Source organism: Dermacentor andersoni, chromosome 2 (genome assembly GCF_023375885.2).
Source record: "Dermacentor andersoni chromosome 2, qqDerAnde1_hic_scaffold, whole genome shotgun sequence".
Classification (NCBI taxonomy): Eukaryota; Metazoa; Arthropoda; class Arachnida; order Ixodida; family Ixodidae; genus Dermacentor; species Dermacentor andersoni.
The window spans coordinates 138,961,195-138,976,604 of NC_092815.1; the positions used below are offsets into that span (position 1 = coordinate 138,961,195).

A 15,410-nucleotide genomic window follows, 5' to 3' on the forward strand; every position below is an offset into this window, starting at 1 on the left:
TAAAACATGCCATCTAGTAGTTCCGGCCTACATAATTTTTACGCCATGGTGTCGATGGGTGCTCTCGACATATATTGAATAAACGAACAGATCCTTTGGCGTCTTTTGGCGTTCCGTTGGTGGTGGAGTGTACTAGAGATAAGATAGGTGGTAGTTTATAGTAGCCTTTTTGGTGGTGTCTTACACGAGTTGTTTGGCAGCGATATTTCTTGATTCACTGAAAATAAAATATTTCAGACTTCCTTTTGCTATTTATTTTACCTAAGGCAGCCGTAACCAACCTCAGTCAGTGCGCAGAGCCCGTACTGCGGCCACTACACTCGAAAATAACACACCCGAGCCCATCTGCACTCGCACGGTGCGCTCTCTCATGCGATGTGAAGCATTCGACAGCACGTGTTGGTAGTGCATGCTAACGTCATGGGTAAGCAGTCGCTTGATCTACTGAACGTGACTATCGCGGAAGGCGAACGTTTCAGAATACGGCCCAAGCATACTTCATAATCAAATCATGGTTTTGGCATGTAAAATCCCACAATTCATTCATTCATTCATTCATTCATTCATTCACAACAAAATTATATACACTACCGTGATGAATGTGGCAAGTTTGCATGATGATGGATAAACTGCATAAAGAAGGATGTGCACTTAAAAAAGAAAAGGACGTACCAAGTGCTGGCATCAAACCAAGGTTATTCAGTTCACAATATTATATCAATAGTGTGGCCTTCCTATCATGTGCAAAGCTGCCAGGTAGCGGAAACTATAGTGGCAACAGTAAGGTATGTGACTGGGCTAGTTGGCGTTGATCCATGATATTTAACAGCGTGAACGTAGACAAAGACAAACATTTGTCTTCATTTGCCACATCTTTAGTTGTCCTTTGTCTATGTTTGCGCTGTCAAACATCGTGGCAACAAAACATGAGTAGCAGCGTGCTGAAACCCTTTTATAAGAAAAACATGCAGATCCAATGCAATGTTAGAAACTACATGACGCAAAGGTTGTTCGAGTTATTGAGGTAAAATAAATTAAATTCTGGAGCTTCATGTGCCTAAGCCACAATATAATTATGAGGCACACCGAAGTGGGGAACTCCGGATTATTTTCGACCACCTGGGGTTCTTTAATGTGCGCCCAATGCACGCTACAGAGGCATTTTTGCGTCTTGCCCCGTCGAAATTCAGCAGTGGTGGCCGGGATTCAAACCCGTGCCCTTGGGCCAGGGGCGTAGCAAATGGCGGGGAGGGGTCTTATGGGGCTCCCCCCCCCCCAAACTTTCTCGTGCTTCATGCCCCGCTAACCAAAACAACTCCCGGCACTGAGAATCATTCCAGGTTTTGTCTAGAATGTCTTTTTCACACTCAAAAATACATTACGGCACAATCATTACAAACTCTGGCTGGATTTTGTGGCAACGACCATGCATCTGGAGTCACACAACGCCCAATGAGCCCAATCTGAGCACAAACTTTCAAGGGCATTTTGATAGTGAGCCGGCTTGTTGCGGCATTTCGCGAGGCTGCAGAATCTACGGAGCGCATGGATTTCAATTCCGAATCTTTAAAGGTATAAAGTTCTCATATACTTTAGATGCGAAAGGTGCATGAACATTTCCAAAGTCATGCTTTAAATTTTCAATTCTGGAACTTTGAGTTTATTAATGTTCTTATAAACATTTGACGCCAGCGGTGCATTGACTTTTCTAAAGTCGTACATCAGACCATACAACGAGACAAGCCAAATCAACACACTATCAGACAAAGCATGGAGCGTGTTCTGATGAGACGAAGCGTTGTGGTGGTTCATTTGTGCCGTCATGTCACAGAAAAAAAATCAAAATTTTTTTCACTCATGCCAAAGCATGTGCATGTGCCAAAGACACTAAACCCATGTCAAGACACAATCCATGACACGTTAGACACAATCCGTGTCAAGACACTAAAGCCAGCAAAGGTAACTACGTGCTTATTTATTTTTTATTCTTTGACATTTACTCACGAGGACACATTGAGCCTCTTCAATTTTCTTCTCGCTACCCGCGGGCTGCCAGAGCCAGCCAGAGCGCATGCGTTTTTGTTGTGTTGGCCCGACCACCGCACAGTGCACTTCGGTGCACATTCATTTTTCTCTGGCCGAGTGGATTTTGGTCTGGCAGAGTTTTGAATGCTTTCTGGCTAGCAGAGGAGAAAAAGAAAGAATGGTTGCTCGCCGCCATCACTGTGGGGATTCGACGGATTGCAGTGCGTTCATTTGAGGGCATCACCTTCACTTTGATGTTATCGCAACCTCTCCGGAAAGTCTTTTGTCTCGCTGGTGTAGGATATGAGCAGTATACATATGGTTCTTTGTGGAACAAGCATCTCAAGTTTTCGTCGACATTCCTTCAGTTGCCGCATTAGGTGCCCAAAGTAGGCATTCGATTGTGGCCAACATGCTTTCCTTTGCATTTTTTTCATATCGGTGGCCCCGTCCCAACAAAAGAAGAAAAGACATTGTTGTGGCGCAGCGAATTGTCACATGGTGAAAGTTAGATTTTGGTACTTCTTCTTTTTCGGGAAGTAATGCGCCATGGGACTCTTCAGTTGCCGGACACTCTTATCATATTATTGCGATAGCAATTATATGGACACTTCAGGCGCATTCCTGCTGTCGCCGTCATGTTCTGTATGAAGTCCAGGGACAATAACATTGTCGCCACGCACTGTATGTCATATGTGCGAGTGAAAGCATAATGGGGAAGAGGTATGTGATGGGTGGGTTGACGATGGTGGCTAAGTCTTGTGTGGGTAAGGGAGAAAAGCGGGGAGGAAGTGCGCCACCTTCCGTAGTGCGCGATGCCTCGAGGGGAGTGGAGGAAGTTCTGTGATTTGTGATAGTGCAACTTGTTCATTTGCCTTGTTTGACGCATTATATACAGTGACTTTTGCTTAGATACATAAATTTACTGGAGACTTATACATATATTTAACTATCTTGTTGTGAGGTTTTGTGTATACGTGCAGTGAATTTTGTTTCCAGTGACACTTCTTTGCCCTTTATCAAGCTGTATCTTCGCATTTGTGTATTCCATTGTATCTTCGCATTTCTAATGTATATTTTACAGAAATGCTTTTTATATGTGCTCTCTGTTGCGACTATAATTTCGGTGCAATTACTATACACGACCGATGACGCCTGCTCCTGTGCAATACATTGCAATGAAGGACAGCGTCATGGAGATATTTCCCTGGTCGTTGCATATTTGCAATGGCAATGTTTCATTGAAATATTTGTCCTCAACTTGTTCTCTTCATGGCCGTTAAGTTTTTGATATCAGTGGCATGCACTGCTTTGCTGGTTTTGAAATGATTTAGTTCTAAAGTTGGTGTGATATCTTCTTTAGTTATTAAATAGACAAATAAACATGGAAGCATTGATATCAGTTATTTCTAGCACAATTTTTGGGACTGCGAATATATTCTTTTGTGAAAAAATACATATTTTACATTTCTTGACAGTGCATAGCGTTCAAGAATTCATTTACAGTATCTTTGGCAATGGCAATTCAGTTATTATTCGTGTATTTGATCCCTCGACAAATTCTATAAGGAGGAGGCCGAGCTGCAACATTAGTGCCTCCCCTCCCCCTCCCCCAAACGAAATTTCTGGCTACGCCACTGCTTCGGGCTTAGCTTAGTGAAGTAACAACAATAGAGGATGACATGGGCACAGCCTCACTGCCTGTAGCTGTTTGTGTCACCAAAACGAAGGTGATGTACGATGCTTGTTGAAGGAAGAATGTTGATGAGAGGTGTATGCAGAGAGAGGTATGGCACACATGTAAATATGTTTAAGGCTTTGTAAGCCTTGCATCACAGTGGGCCTCTTCCATCTGTCATGCTGGACTCTCCAGGGCTGCCTGAGACACTGTATTTGCAACGCTCATTGGCTGAAAGCACCGCCTCGGGCAGTCCAGGGCTGCCGGGGATGGATAACTGAAGAGGCCCAGTGGCACCACATCTATTCTGGGGGATTGACCAAGAAGGCTCACATACCCAGTGCCAAAGCTGTCTACTCGGCAAGACAGCAGCCAGCACAGACTGAGCGGCTCAGGTTGTCTATATATACCCACAAATATATCTGGCTAGGAAACTATGAGGAACGCCAAACCCCAGGGAAGAGGCAAAGAAAGCTTCACTTTGAAAGATGCGCACACACACATAACACAAGTGCTTATACATACACACACTTGTTAAAAGCATGTAAGCAGTCTGATGCATGTTGTGCATAGAACACTGGCCAGCAAACCCTAAGCAAGGCCAGCTGTAGACTACGCACAGCTGAACCAACCACAAGAAGCCTCATCCCTGCTGATGCTATTCTCACCAGCTTGCTCTTGATCAGGAGCTCACTCACCATCATTAAACCTTGTAGAACAAGGAACGTGCGGCCAGTAAAGCCAGGCTTTTCAAGCAGTTCAAAACAGGAACAAACAGTGCATGGAACAAATGGACATGATTCATTTGGCCAACTGCTCGTATACTTAATGTATTCTTCCAGACTCCCTACCTGACACCTGAGGCCAATGTTTTTGTTTTGCACGTCAGCAATTGTCCTGTGCAAATGAAGGTTGTGTACAAAAGCATGCCATGAAGAAACCATGTTTGTGGCTCAAGCTTTCTTTGCTTATCCAAACATCTAGTTGCACGAGAAAAATGAAACAAATATTCTTACAAGTTAAATAAGGTGGATCTATGCTCGCTTCGCATAGTCGTTTTAAAACAAGGTTTCCACGCTGGCGGTGGTAGAAGCACATTTATAAATGGCCTGACAAGAGAGCAAAAGTAGTTGTTGAGGGTGTGAGGGAGGGTCATCCACTAAACTTCCCACGACTGAAGAGGTAAAACTTGAGTTATTAGTGCGAACGCGCTGTGATAAATGCTTCGTAAATGTCTACGTGCGTGTCTGTGCGCGTGTGCGCACGCTCAGCGATGAACATGCAGGCGCCGTAAAAGCGGCTGACAACCGCCGACCATTCACCACACACAAACGCGAATGCAATACCTGCGCCGGTGTTAGTCAAGGCAACAAGGCTCACCTGATGACTCTGGCGGGCGTAACCTTTGTGATGCCGCACTCCTCAAGGTTCCGGTAGCGCTGCTCAGCCGCGCCGAACTGGAAGCTGAAGATCTCCGGGTGGCGCATGATTTCACGCACCGGAAACAGCGACTTGAGCATGCCAATGTTCTTCAGCAAGGTCTCGCGTCGTATACTGAGGATCTTTCGGTTGCTCATAACGATGCTCGTGGCACTCGCAAGAGAGCATCCGAGCGATTCTGTCAAAAGCTGGATGCGGGCGCGCGACTGCTCGCTTGGGCTGCCCTCGGGCTCCTCGATCAGGTTGAAGTCATCGTCGTCTCGATCGTCGAGGGACAGCAATAACGAATAGGGCTGCTTATGTAGCGACTTCGTTTCGCGTTTTTTGGAGGCAAGCCGTGCCTTGGACGAGGAAGAGCGACCCGTTGGAGATGTCCCTGTTACCCTTGACGGAGCCGCCGCCGACGCACCGCGGGCCAGTTTCCAACACAACCTGCCACCGATTCTCAAACTGTTCAGCAACATTGCTGCAGGTTTGCGTGCCGTCGGTCACGGCGCGTTCACACCCGGGCTAGAGGCGCTACATAGTTGAACTAATGAAAAGCGTGCACCGCAACACACTAGAAAATCGAGAAACTAACAGAAAACTTTCATGCGCAGACATGTGCGCCGCAGATAGCAAGCACTACTGGATAGCAAGCACTACTAGTCCACTACCTCCTCAGCGCCTCAGCAAGCTCCACTGCGTGAAGCTAAAAAATTGGTAGCGCCATCTGATCGCCACAAACTGCATCTGAGATTTTTAAACCGCCCAGCGCGCAGCAGCAGTTTGTATAGGTGTTCTGTGGCAGCAGTATACTCGTTTTCGTGTTGCATCTTTCATGTCCTGAATTTAGTGATATACACCACAGTAATAATTGTTGACGCCTCGACCCTTAGCCTCCACACCCTTTACCTTTATTAAATGTAAGTAACTTTCCCGATGCTTTCTCTGGCTTCATTGCCTATTCGTATGGTTGTGATATGACGGCTAGAATAGTTGTGATAATGCTGAATTCCAATATGCAGATCTGGAGCGCTCCTGGATCAATTTTTTATGTTCTTTTGGGGGCAAGTCTGTTCCAATGACAGATTGGGAGCGCGGAACGCCTGTTGCAATCATTCCAATGGCAGAGATGAAGAGCTGGCTGATCTCGATTTGAGAGCGCCCCGCGGTCTGCGGAACCAATGCCGGAACATACCAGACCGCTCCGCCGAAATCCGCGGATTCGACCGGAAGTTTGCCTGACGTGCTTCTTCCAGCATCCATTGACTGGATCACCTGTGTGTAGCCGACGATACAAAAACGACAGCGCAGACGATGTGCCAGACAGATATAGTGGCTGGCGCGGACAATCTGTCTCGTGCGGCACGTTGCAGCGGAGCAAAGTATAGCGCCACTGCCTCGCTTATCCGGAGATCGCCAGAGGCAGCGCGTGGGTGACGCGTGGGCGCGATTCACAGCAGCCGCAGCAGACAGACCTGCCGGACGACGCGCGCTACTCTGGCGCCACCTCGTAGCCGTCGTCGCGTCTCTTTGTATCGTCTAGAAGACTTCCGAGCTGTTGCTGCTTGCCCATGGGGGAGGCTTAAAGCCCGTCTAGGGCGGCACTACGCCTTTCGTCCCCCGCTTTCGCCATACCCTCCTCCGCTATTCTCCTCCCGCTCTCTTCGCCGTCTTTCATCCGCCGCTGCGCTCCGCGTTCGCTCTTTCATCCTTCGTTTTGCTCATTTGATCGGTTACGCCGACGCTCGCCCCAGGAACGGGCGCAAGAGCTGCGCTCTAAAATCAAACGTTCCCGCGGCACTAGTGACATGCTTCTCGAGAAAATTGTGGCTCGCAAAGCAGCCTCTCGGGTTCAAGGGTGAGGAAATCGCCCTGGACGACGACAAGGTAGCGCTTGCAGGTACTCAAAAAGACGATCTCTTCCATTCGCCAAACCAAGTCTGAACTAGTGAAGCTTACAGCGGAGGCCACCGCTTAAATGAAAAGTACGTAAGAGAGATATAGCGCACATTCTCAGAGTTCACATTTGAGTTTTTATGCACCAATATACCTGAAGCTGATCCGCACGCAAACATGCCACGAGAGTGCAGCAGAAACGTTTGCCGTTCATAAAAAGGGAAAAGGTGTCATTTTGGCGTGAATAATGCCGATACTTTCGCATGCGATGCGCCCCATGCTTGCTCTGGTAGTGTTCCAATGTGGATTCGCAGCGAGTGCTCTCTGCCGAAGGACGGCACTTAACCGTGATTCTGGACCGCTCTGGATCTGCCACTGAAATTTAACATAAGAATCGAGCCCTTCGAATATCCTCTTATCGTCTTCAAGGACCCCTCCCTACAGCCCCATCAGAAATTTTGGTTACGTCCATGGAAGCGCCGTTCAGGGTGTGTGTCCTACGTACGGTAAGACCTTTTAATAAGTATTTTATTACCTACCTGTACATGTATACCTACACATACTTACCTTGCCTTTCTAAACTTCTACGACACTATACTTCTCAATTATCAGAGCCGATGGCCCTACCTTGTGCCCCCTGCTGTATGGATGTCTAATTGCGCGGCGTAACACGGACGCGACAGCTGCGGCGTGATCGTTTATCACGGCGGAGGGAAAGCGATCCACAGAGCGTCGGTTTTCAATTGAAATTAGAATCTTCACTGCGTACGTTCGTGTGGTATAGTCGTGTATCGACTATTAATATGACAATTTAGTGAGAAAGAAGAACTAGTAAACTTTAAAAAAATCATATTTGACTATTGGAGGAACCTGAAATGTCGACATATGTTCGACTTAATTTTAAAGCAAGGCTTTCTTTGCCTCTTCCTTCGACTTTCCCACTGCTGCTGTTGCTGTCTGGCACACCTCATCGGTGGGTGGTTCAGAGCATGTGTATACACTACAGGAGTGAGACAGATAGGAAAGGCGACGCGAGAAACTCGTTCAGAAAAAACCGTGTCGACTGTGCACAATACACTCTGGAGCTCCCTGGTCGTCGCCACATTAGCCTCTTGACAGCTGTAATTACCCGTGAACCCCCTCAAAAGTATTGCAGAAATTGCAGCGCTCACCTTTCTACCAACTTGAGAGTCCAGAGGGAAGCTAGATAGAATGGTAGGATGAGTGGAGAGATCGAGGAGGCAGAAAATGGGTAGAACCGACGCAGTCGCGAGACTAGTGAATAACAGCCTTCCCAAACTTAGCTCGCAGTTCCCATACAAGGGGTGGGATATAGAAAAGGTCACGCGAGAAAGCAAGGAAACACTACTACTAGACACGGCAGCGCTTAAGGGGAAACATGATAAATTTAAGTCAAGGTACGGTACAGTACGTTCCTGCTATTTCTGAAAAATAAACACCATGCAAATATACCAAGCGGTCGACCGTCAAATCAACACTTCTGTGCCCGCCGCGGTAGCTTTGCGGCTATGGCATTGCTAGAAGTCGTGGATTTGATTAATCCGGAGACCGCCACTACGGTGTTTCTCATAATCCATTTGTGGTTTTGGCACGTACAGCCCCATAATCCAGTTAAAGTTTAATACTTCCACCACGATGCGTTGTGTCATGAGGTAATGACAATGCTCAACCCTCTCGGAGGTTATGAAATATGGCGTACAACAACGCCTCAAGCAAATGCCTCTCCCTCTGTGTTCTGCACTGCACTACGCAGACAAACAGCAGTGGTGCACGCGAGTTCACTAAGGTAACTGTTTGGGCATGCTGGTAGGACATTAATGCAGCTTTTTTGCACACAAGACGAGGATGAAGAAGAGGCTGAGACACACGAGCGCGGACTTATAACATTGTTTTATTTTAAGCAAGTGACCACATATACATAGCAGAATCTGTGACACATCACGTGTGCGCCGCCCGCAGAAAATACCTATTTCTGCGCAAGAAGGATAGCTCCTTGCTGGAAAGGGTGGAAAGGATGGTTTTGACCAACACCACCTAGACAAGAGAAGGCCTAAGCGCTCGGCGAGCGACGTTACGGAGAAGAGGCCGGCGGCATGCTCGGAGACACGGGTTGAACGAAGGGGTCGCGCCCTTATGGGCAACGTTAACCAGATCGCAGTTATTTTTTTTTTAGGCATAGTTGAGCAGATGGCCTGCAGAAAACAGAGGGTGTTCCAAGGTTATTTTATTTATGCAAAACTATTTACGCGCTGCATTATTAAAAAGTCTGTGCATAAAAAATGAAACAGTTCAACCTTAGGATTGAGAACAAGTTTCGGGTAAATGATGACAGGGAGCATGGCTTATATTGAAAAGTCACAGTGCTGCACTCTCCTTCAGAGTAGCTTCTTTGCCTTGATTTATCGTCAGCGTCGAAGGGTTTGCCATTCATGCGATCACAAAAGTTCTTTAACAAAATGTTAGCACTGCACCATAACACATATCTCATGACAACTTCACAGGTGTGCCCTTCTTCGCATTATGGGACACATGTACTTATTCCAGTCTAGATTAGGCTCTAAACGAATAATTTCACTTTCCAGGCATTTTACATACAGTACCGCAGTCCAAATATTTACGACACCTGAAATGAGTTTAGCAATGGAGATACAAAACATTCGTGCAACTATTTACAAAGAAACAGCTGCCTTATTCCGCAGAATTCCAGCTTTTCTCTTCTTTGCCTTAGCATGGCACCCAATATTCTGTCATTGATGTTGCGGAAACATGAACACATGATTTTTCGGCCCCGATTTGCAATTGCTCCAGCAATTGGGCATGCAGCACTTATTAGGCATATCCTTGCATGAATGTAATCCACATTCCGCAATGAAGGCTTGCCGGATACACAACCGCAATCGCACCACAAGCGCAGAGACTACATGCACGGTTCACGTCCAGAAAAAAAAAAGTGCGCTCGGAAGCATGTCGCAGCACGCCAGGACTTTTCTAACCTCGAAGCTATCCAAGGAGCGGCAGGGTTCCCGGAACTAATCGAATTGTTATCGCCGTAGCTGCCCACTCGGTCTTCCGCATCTCATTTTCAACACAGGTGCGCCACTCGTAGCACGCTGCATGGAACTTCTATGTGGGCCTCTTTTACATGACGTAGCTCAAGGGGAGAGGGTACTGAGGGTGTTGTTTTGACATACAGGTGTCACCACACCTGTCAATCAATTCCGCTTCAATGATTTTTCGGGTTAACTGATTATGATTTTTGCTCACAATTGAGCATGCACTATATACCAGTTTACATGTGACCATATTTTTGGCACCTGCTTGATTACGCATACTATTTCTACACTGAGCATCAAAAAAAACCCCCTAATTTCTATCACATTGTCGCGATGCTCCCGTCATCATCATCAGCCTATTTTATGTCGACTGCAGGACGAAGGCCTCTCCCTGTGATCTCCAATTAGCCCTAGCTGTCCTGTGCCAACCGATTCCGACAAGCACCCGCAAATTTCCTAATTTCATCGCTCCACCTAGTCTTCTGCCATCCTCGACTGAGTTTCCCTTCTCTTGGTATCCATTCTGCAACCATAATGGTCCAACGGCTGTCTAACCTGCGCATTACATGACCTGCCCAGCTCCCATAGCCTGTTATTAAGGCATCGTTTTAAACATCACTTACAGCGCGTACACAGACAGGGAACAAAAGAACGATGAAGATGTAAGTGATGTTTGAAACAATGGAATACCAACTAGCCCATGCCCAAACCCTGATTAAGGCATCATCCGCTCTGACCTACACAGTTACACCCACAGTTCAAAGGCAGATTATAAGCTATTCCTTCTGCACAGTCAATGAACTTTGACTGATGTCACTTTTGCAAGCAGGCTCTTTGGGGGCACACGCACTGGTCAACCTGCACAAAGATTGCAGTTTATCGGCAATGGAAAAAACCACTTTTACATTGGCCCACTGGCCAATCCTTTTCAGTCGATGCGATATGCCGTGGATATACACAATAACCGTGACTTCTTTTGTAAAGTGTGAAAGACTGAGAGGCATTAGTTATTTGTGGTGACGTGCACTTTAACAAGACTTCAGCAACACTAATGAGGACAAGCGTGGGGTACCCCGCGTTCCTGAGGTGAAGTGCCTGATCAGAGAAGCTGTCGGCCACGAGGTTTGGGCAAGACTTGCTTAAAGAATTGGACAGGCATAACTTCGCAATGCCCTTTTTTACCAGCTTTGAGTGCGCTGACATATACGGGATCAGTGCGTTGTTGGCACGAGGCTCGTATTTCCAGTACATACGTTTGTCTCGGAATAAAAACCTGATGTCTACATCGAACAGACTGGCTGGTGTGTAACTATCAGGCTATGCAAACATCCGAATTCCTTAAAGGGAGTGGTGGCGTCGCATCTTACCAGCTATTGTCGTGATTGTAGCTGCGCACCTTCTTTTGAGGATACCTCAGTCATCATGAAACATCACGGTCAGCGCACACGTGAGAGTGCTGAGGCACATAACACAGTCAAGAACAAGGACATGTGTATAACATAGCCGTCAATTTTCCTAACAAATGAAGAGATTGCTTCTATTGATTGCTCATAATTGTGTGAAGATTCTTTACATTTCATCCACATACATAATTTCATAATCACCGTCTATATAATCTTTTTCGTACACTAAAAACTTTCACTTGTTAGAACCAGCACTTGTCCTATATTCTTTCTTGTGTTCCAACTCGCTCGCATTTCATTCCTTCTGCATCCCAATCACATCAGAGATGGCACGTTTTTCGTACTTGCCGACAAGGACATCACTTAAAATGGAAGTCCAATGGACCTCTTCATTCATATGTGGGACATCATCATCATCATCATCATCATCAGCCTGGTTACGGCCACTGCAGGGCAAAGGCCTCTCCCAAACTTCTCCAACTACCCCGGTCATGTACTAATTGTGGCCATGTTGTCCCTGCAAACTTCTTAATCTCATCCGCCCACCTAACTTTCTGCCACCCTCTGCTACGCTTCCCTTCCCTTGGAATCCATTCCGTAACTCTTAATGACCATCGGTTATCTTCCCTCCTCATTACGTGTCCTGCCCATGCCCATTTCTTTTTCTTGATTTCAACTAAGATATCATTAACTTGCCCTCACCCAATCTGCTCTTTTCTTATCCCTTAACGTTACACCTATCATTCTTCTTTCCATAGCTCGTTGCGTCGTCCTCAATTTAAGTAGAACCCTTTTCGTAAGCCTCCAAGTTTCTGCCCCGTACGTGAGTACTGGTAAGACACAGCTGTTATAAACTTTTCTCTTGAGGGATAATGGTAACCTGCTGTTCATAATCTGAGAATGCCTGCCAAACGCACCCCAGCCCATTCTTATTCTTCTGATTATTTCAGTCTCATGATCCGCATCCGCAGTCACTATCTGTCCTAAGTAAATGTATTCCCTTACCACTTCCAGTGCCTCACTACCTATCGTAAACTGCTGTTCTCTTCCGAGACTGTTAAACATTACTTTAGTTTTCTGCAGATTAATTTTTAGACCCACCCTTCGGCTTTGCCTCTCCAGGTCAGTGAGCATGCATTGCAGTTGATCCCCCGAGTTACTAAGATGTGGGACATATGGATCTTTTTGGGATGTCCATGGGACCTTTTGTGTCATAGCTGGGTCCTGCTCTGACGTATGTGACCACCTTGTGTCAACATGTCACGACACGTACACACCTCCTCGGAAACCACACTTTAGGTTTCAGAAACGAAACCTAAACTAGTTCATAGTATTGCCGTTATAGTAGATTATTTATGGCGCCCTAAGACTTACAAGTATCGTTCGTGGATTTCGAGTCCCAGGACAATTATTTACCAAAAAAAAAAGGTGCACGAAAATGTTGCGTCACCACTTCTTTACGCTTTAGCCACAAGAATTAAATAGCTTTCGTTTGCTGTACAACTTTCTCTGTTACACAACCTAACCCTACACTACGACTAGAAATTTCCGAATCTAATCACAACACCTAATCCTTTGTCTTCAATTGATATCCTTTCCATTTGCTTAACACCCAATATATTACTCTAATAGAACAATCATTATATATAGAGCTGGAATTTCTGGGACATGTCCCGGTTTCGAGAAACGTCCCAATGTTAGTGTCAGCAACATAGAGCTATGCATCTAAGAAATTACTTGCATTTGGCTTCAAGCAACTCTGTTGTCCCGAAATGCCCCTAAGTTGCATTGGGTGCCCCACAAAATTACAGACAGTCCCAGTTGCTTATGTTGTCAGTGAGCTAATAGACAAACTAGTATGCTTACTGTGCCATTCAACTGCTGGTAATATTTTAGCCATGACAGGGAACACTAGTGGTTTCCTCTGCCTATGTGCCCAAAGCGTCCGGATCACTTGCGCCTGAAAACTGTATTTCATCCCTTCAAAATTGCAAGAGATGTGAAAGTACCACAATTATTTCATGTACATCATGTGTCATGCAGTGCTTGCCACAGCGGTTAATGATAGGTATACGTCCACTTTCTGAACAGCTCTTAAACTGGAAGGTTGACCTTATCGCAACTACATGGTGCTTAATTTTCATTCCAGGCACTCACCTACAGAATGTTAGATATTCGCTGTAAAGTAATCCGATTATTGTACAGCTTGGCTCAGAATACTTTGTGTCTTCTGCGCACTGCAGTGCATGCAGTTCTAATATATGAGGCTGTAAAATCATTCACAAGCTATTGATGGAGCTAGCTATCAAGTCTTGAATTGTTGCATATACACTGAGCCAGAGTAAGAAACAAAAGCAACATCTGTTTGGGTTCCTTACAGACTACTTAGCTCCTTCCTCTCGAGCATATGTGCTTGACACTTGCGGACACACTTACGCGGCTCCGAGATCCATCGATAAGTATGGTTTTATACAAAGTTGAACTGTAAGGCTGGAAACAGCATGTGTTAATGTAGAGTAGACACTTAAAATTTTAGACTCTGTCACAGAAAGGGTCGATGGTCTTGCTTATACCAGCAGTGTACTTCAAGCAAGATCCTATCAAGTCACCATATTTAGTGACTGGCAAGCTGTTCAAGGCTAAAGTAAAGATTGCTGTCTACTATGTGTGGTTTTGTAAAACGAAAAAAAAAAAGAAACACGCCAGGAAACCAGTCAATGAGTAGGTGCATTCACTAAGAACTGCGAATGGCGATTATGACTTAGATGTAAAGCAAGCACTCTGGTTTTATTTTTTGTCTTAGTGGAGCTACTCTTCTATAGCTTTAAGAATCTTAAAGAAGAAAAGACACAGGTAGAGTGAGCAGCTGCTTGAAATGCTCTTGAAAATTTATTTCAATGGCAAAGAATAAAAACAAAGCGGCATGTGCTTTGATGACCATGGACATAATAAACATTTCTATGCCAATAAAAACAAACCTGAATGTATTTTGAAGCTTGATGCACTGTTTTGGAAGGTGTCCAGGTTTTAATAATGTTGCTGTCCAGGTTTTCACAACTATAGTTATGTGCTCTATGCATAACAGGATCAGCCCAACTCTACTTGATGTTCCTCTAGCTAGAATATTTTTGGTTTAAGGATTATAATGGAAAGCTGATGTTCATGATTCAAGAGTGCCTTCCCTATATGTAATCCAACTTAACTTTTATTCATGTACATAAATTTGTATTCACTAAATTAAATTCTGGGGTTTTACAGGCCAAAATCATGGTATGATCATGAGGCACGCCGTAGTGGGGGACTCCGGATTAATTTTGACCGCCTGGGGTTCTTTAACATGCACCCAATGCACGGTACAAAGGAGCTTTTGCATTTAAATTCCTTTGAGGTGCGGCTGCGGCAGGCGGGACTTGATCCTGCACCCTTGAGCTTAGCAGTGAAACGTCAGACACTACATCACTAGAGTGGGTGATACAGATATTCTCCCAATTTGTGTACCCTGTGGTTGCTCGACCTAGATAAAGACATTCTTCCACAGCTTCAAGAGGCACCAACCCCTTGGTTCACATAATACACCAAGCCCCGCAACTTCAAGTTCTCAGTTATTTGTAGCAAGTCATTGTCATTGCATTGGTAATCACAGGCATCTGCAACACTTTCCATTAAGGAGGTGAAGCAGCTATCTTGAAGCAACCTGCACCCCACCCAGCTTTCATTTTTGCTTTTGTTTGCAGTACTATTGCTAACTCACACTGTTTGAGATTATTGAAACCTTTGTCGAACCTTTCCTTCATGTATTCCAATTTCGTTTTTTCACGAGTCTGCCCTCACCAAGTTCTGTGCACACAATGTGGCCATCAACTTCAGTATGCAGGTTACACGTTCATTCAAACCATGTTTTCCTTGGGT

General features: G+C 45.4%; 2 protein-coding genes across 7 annotated transcripts in view; one reads left to right on the forward strand and one right to left on the reverse strand.

The window, feature by feature from the left end:
* mTerf5 (mitochondrial transcription termination factor 5) overlaps nucleotides 1-5,736 on the reverse strand; it is a 43,337-nt gene extending 37,601 nt beyond the window's left edge. Inside the window, exon 1 of the mRNA XM_050187501.3 lies at nucleotides 5,084-5,736. Within this exon, the coding sequence (XP_050043458.1) occupies nucleotides 5,084-5,607 (524 nt within the window). The 5' untranslated portion in view covers nucleotides 5,608-5,736. The remainder of the gene's footprint in view (nucleotides 1-5,083) is intronic.
* A 117-nt stretch (nucleotides 5,737-5,853) lies between these two features.
* LOC126540663 (uncharacterized) overlaps nucleotides 5,854-15,410 on the forward strand; it is a 55,471-nt gene continuing 45,914 nt past the window's right edge. Inside the window, exons 1-2 of one of the 6 annotated variants that reach the window (XM_055076207.2) lie at nucleotides 5,854-6,048; nucleotides 7,454-7,530. In XM_055076207.2, the coding sequence (XP_054932182.1) occupies nucleotides 7,495-7,530 (36 nt within the window). In that variant the 5' untranslated portion in view covers nucleotides 5,854-6,048; nucleotides 7,454-7,494. Of the gene's footprint in view, nucleotides 6,049-6,069; nucleotides 7,531-15,410 lie in introns of those variants that run through there. The other 5 variants (XR_008614585.2, XM_055076209.2, XM_055076208.2 and 2 more) reach the window with 5 other exon arrangements.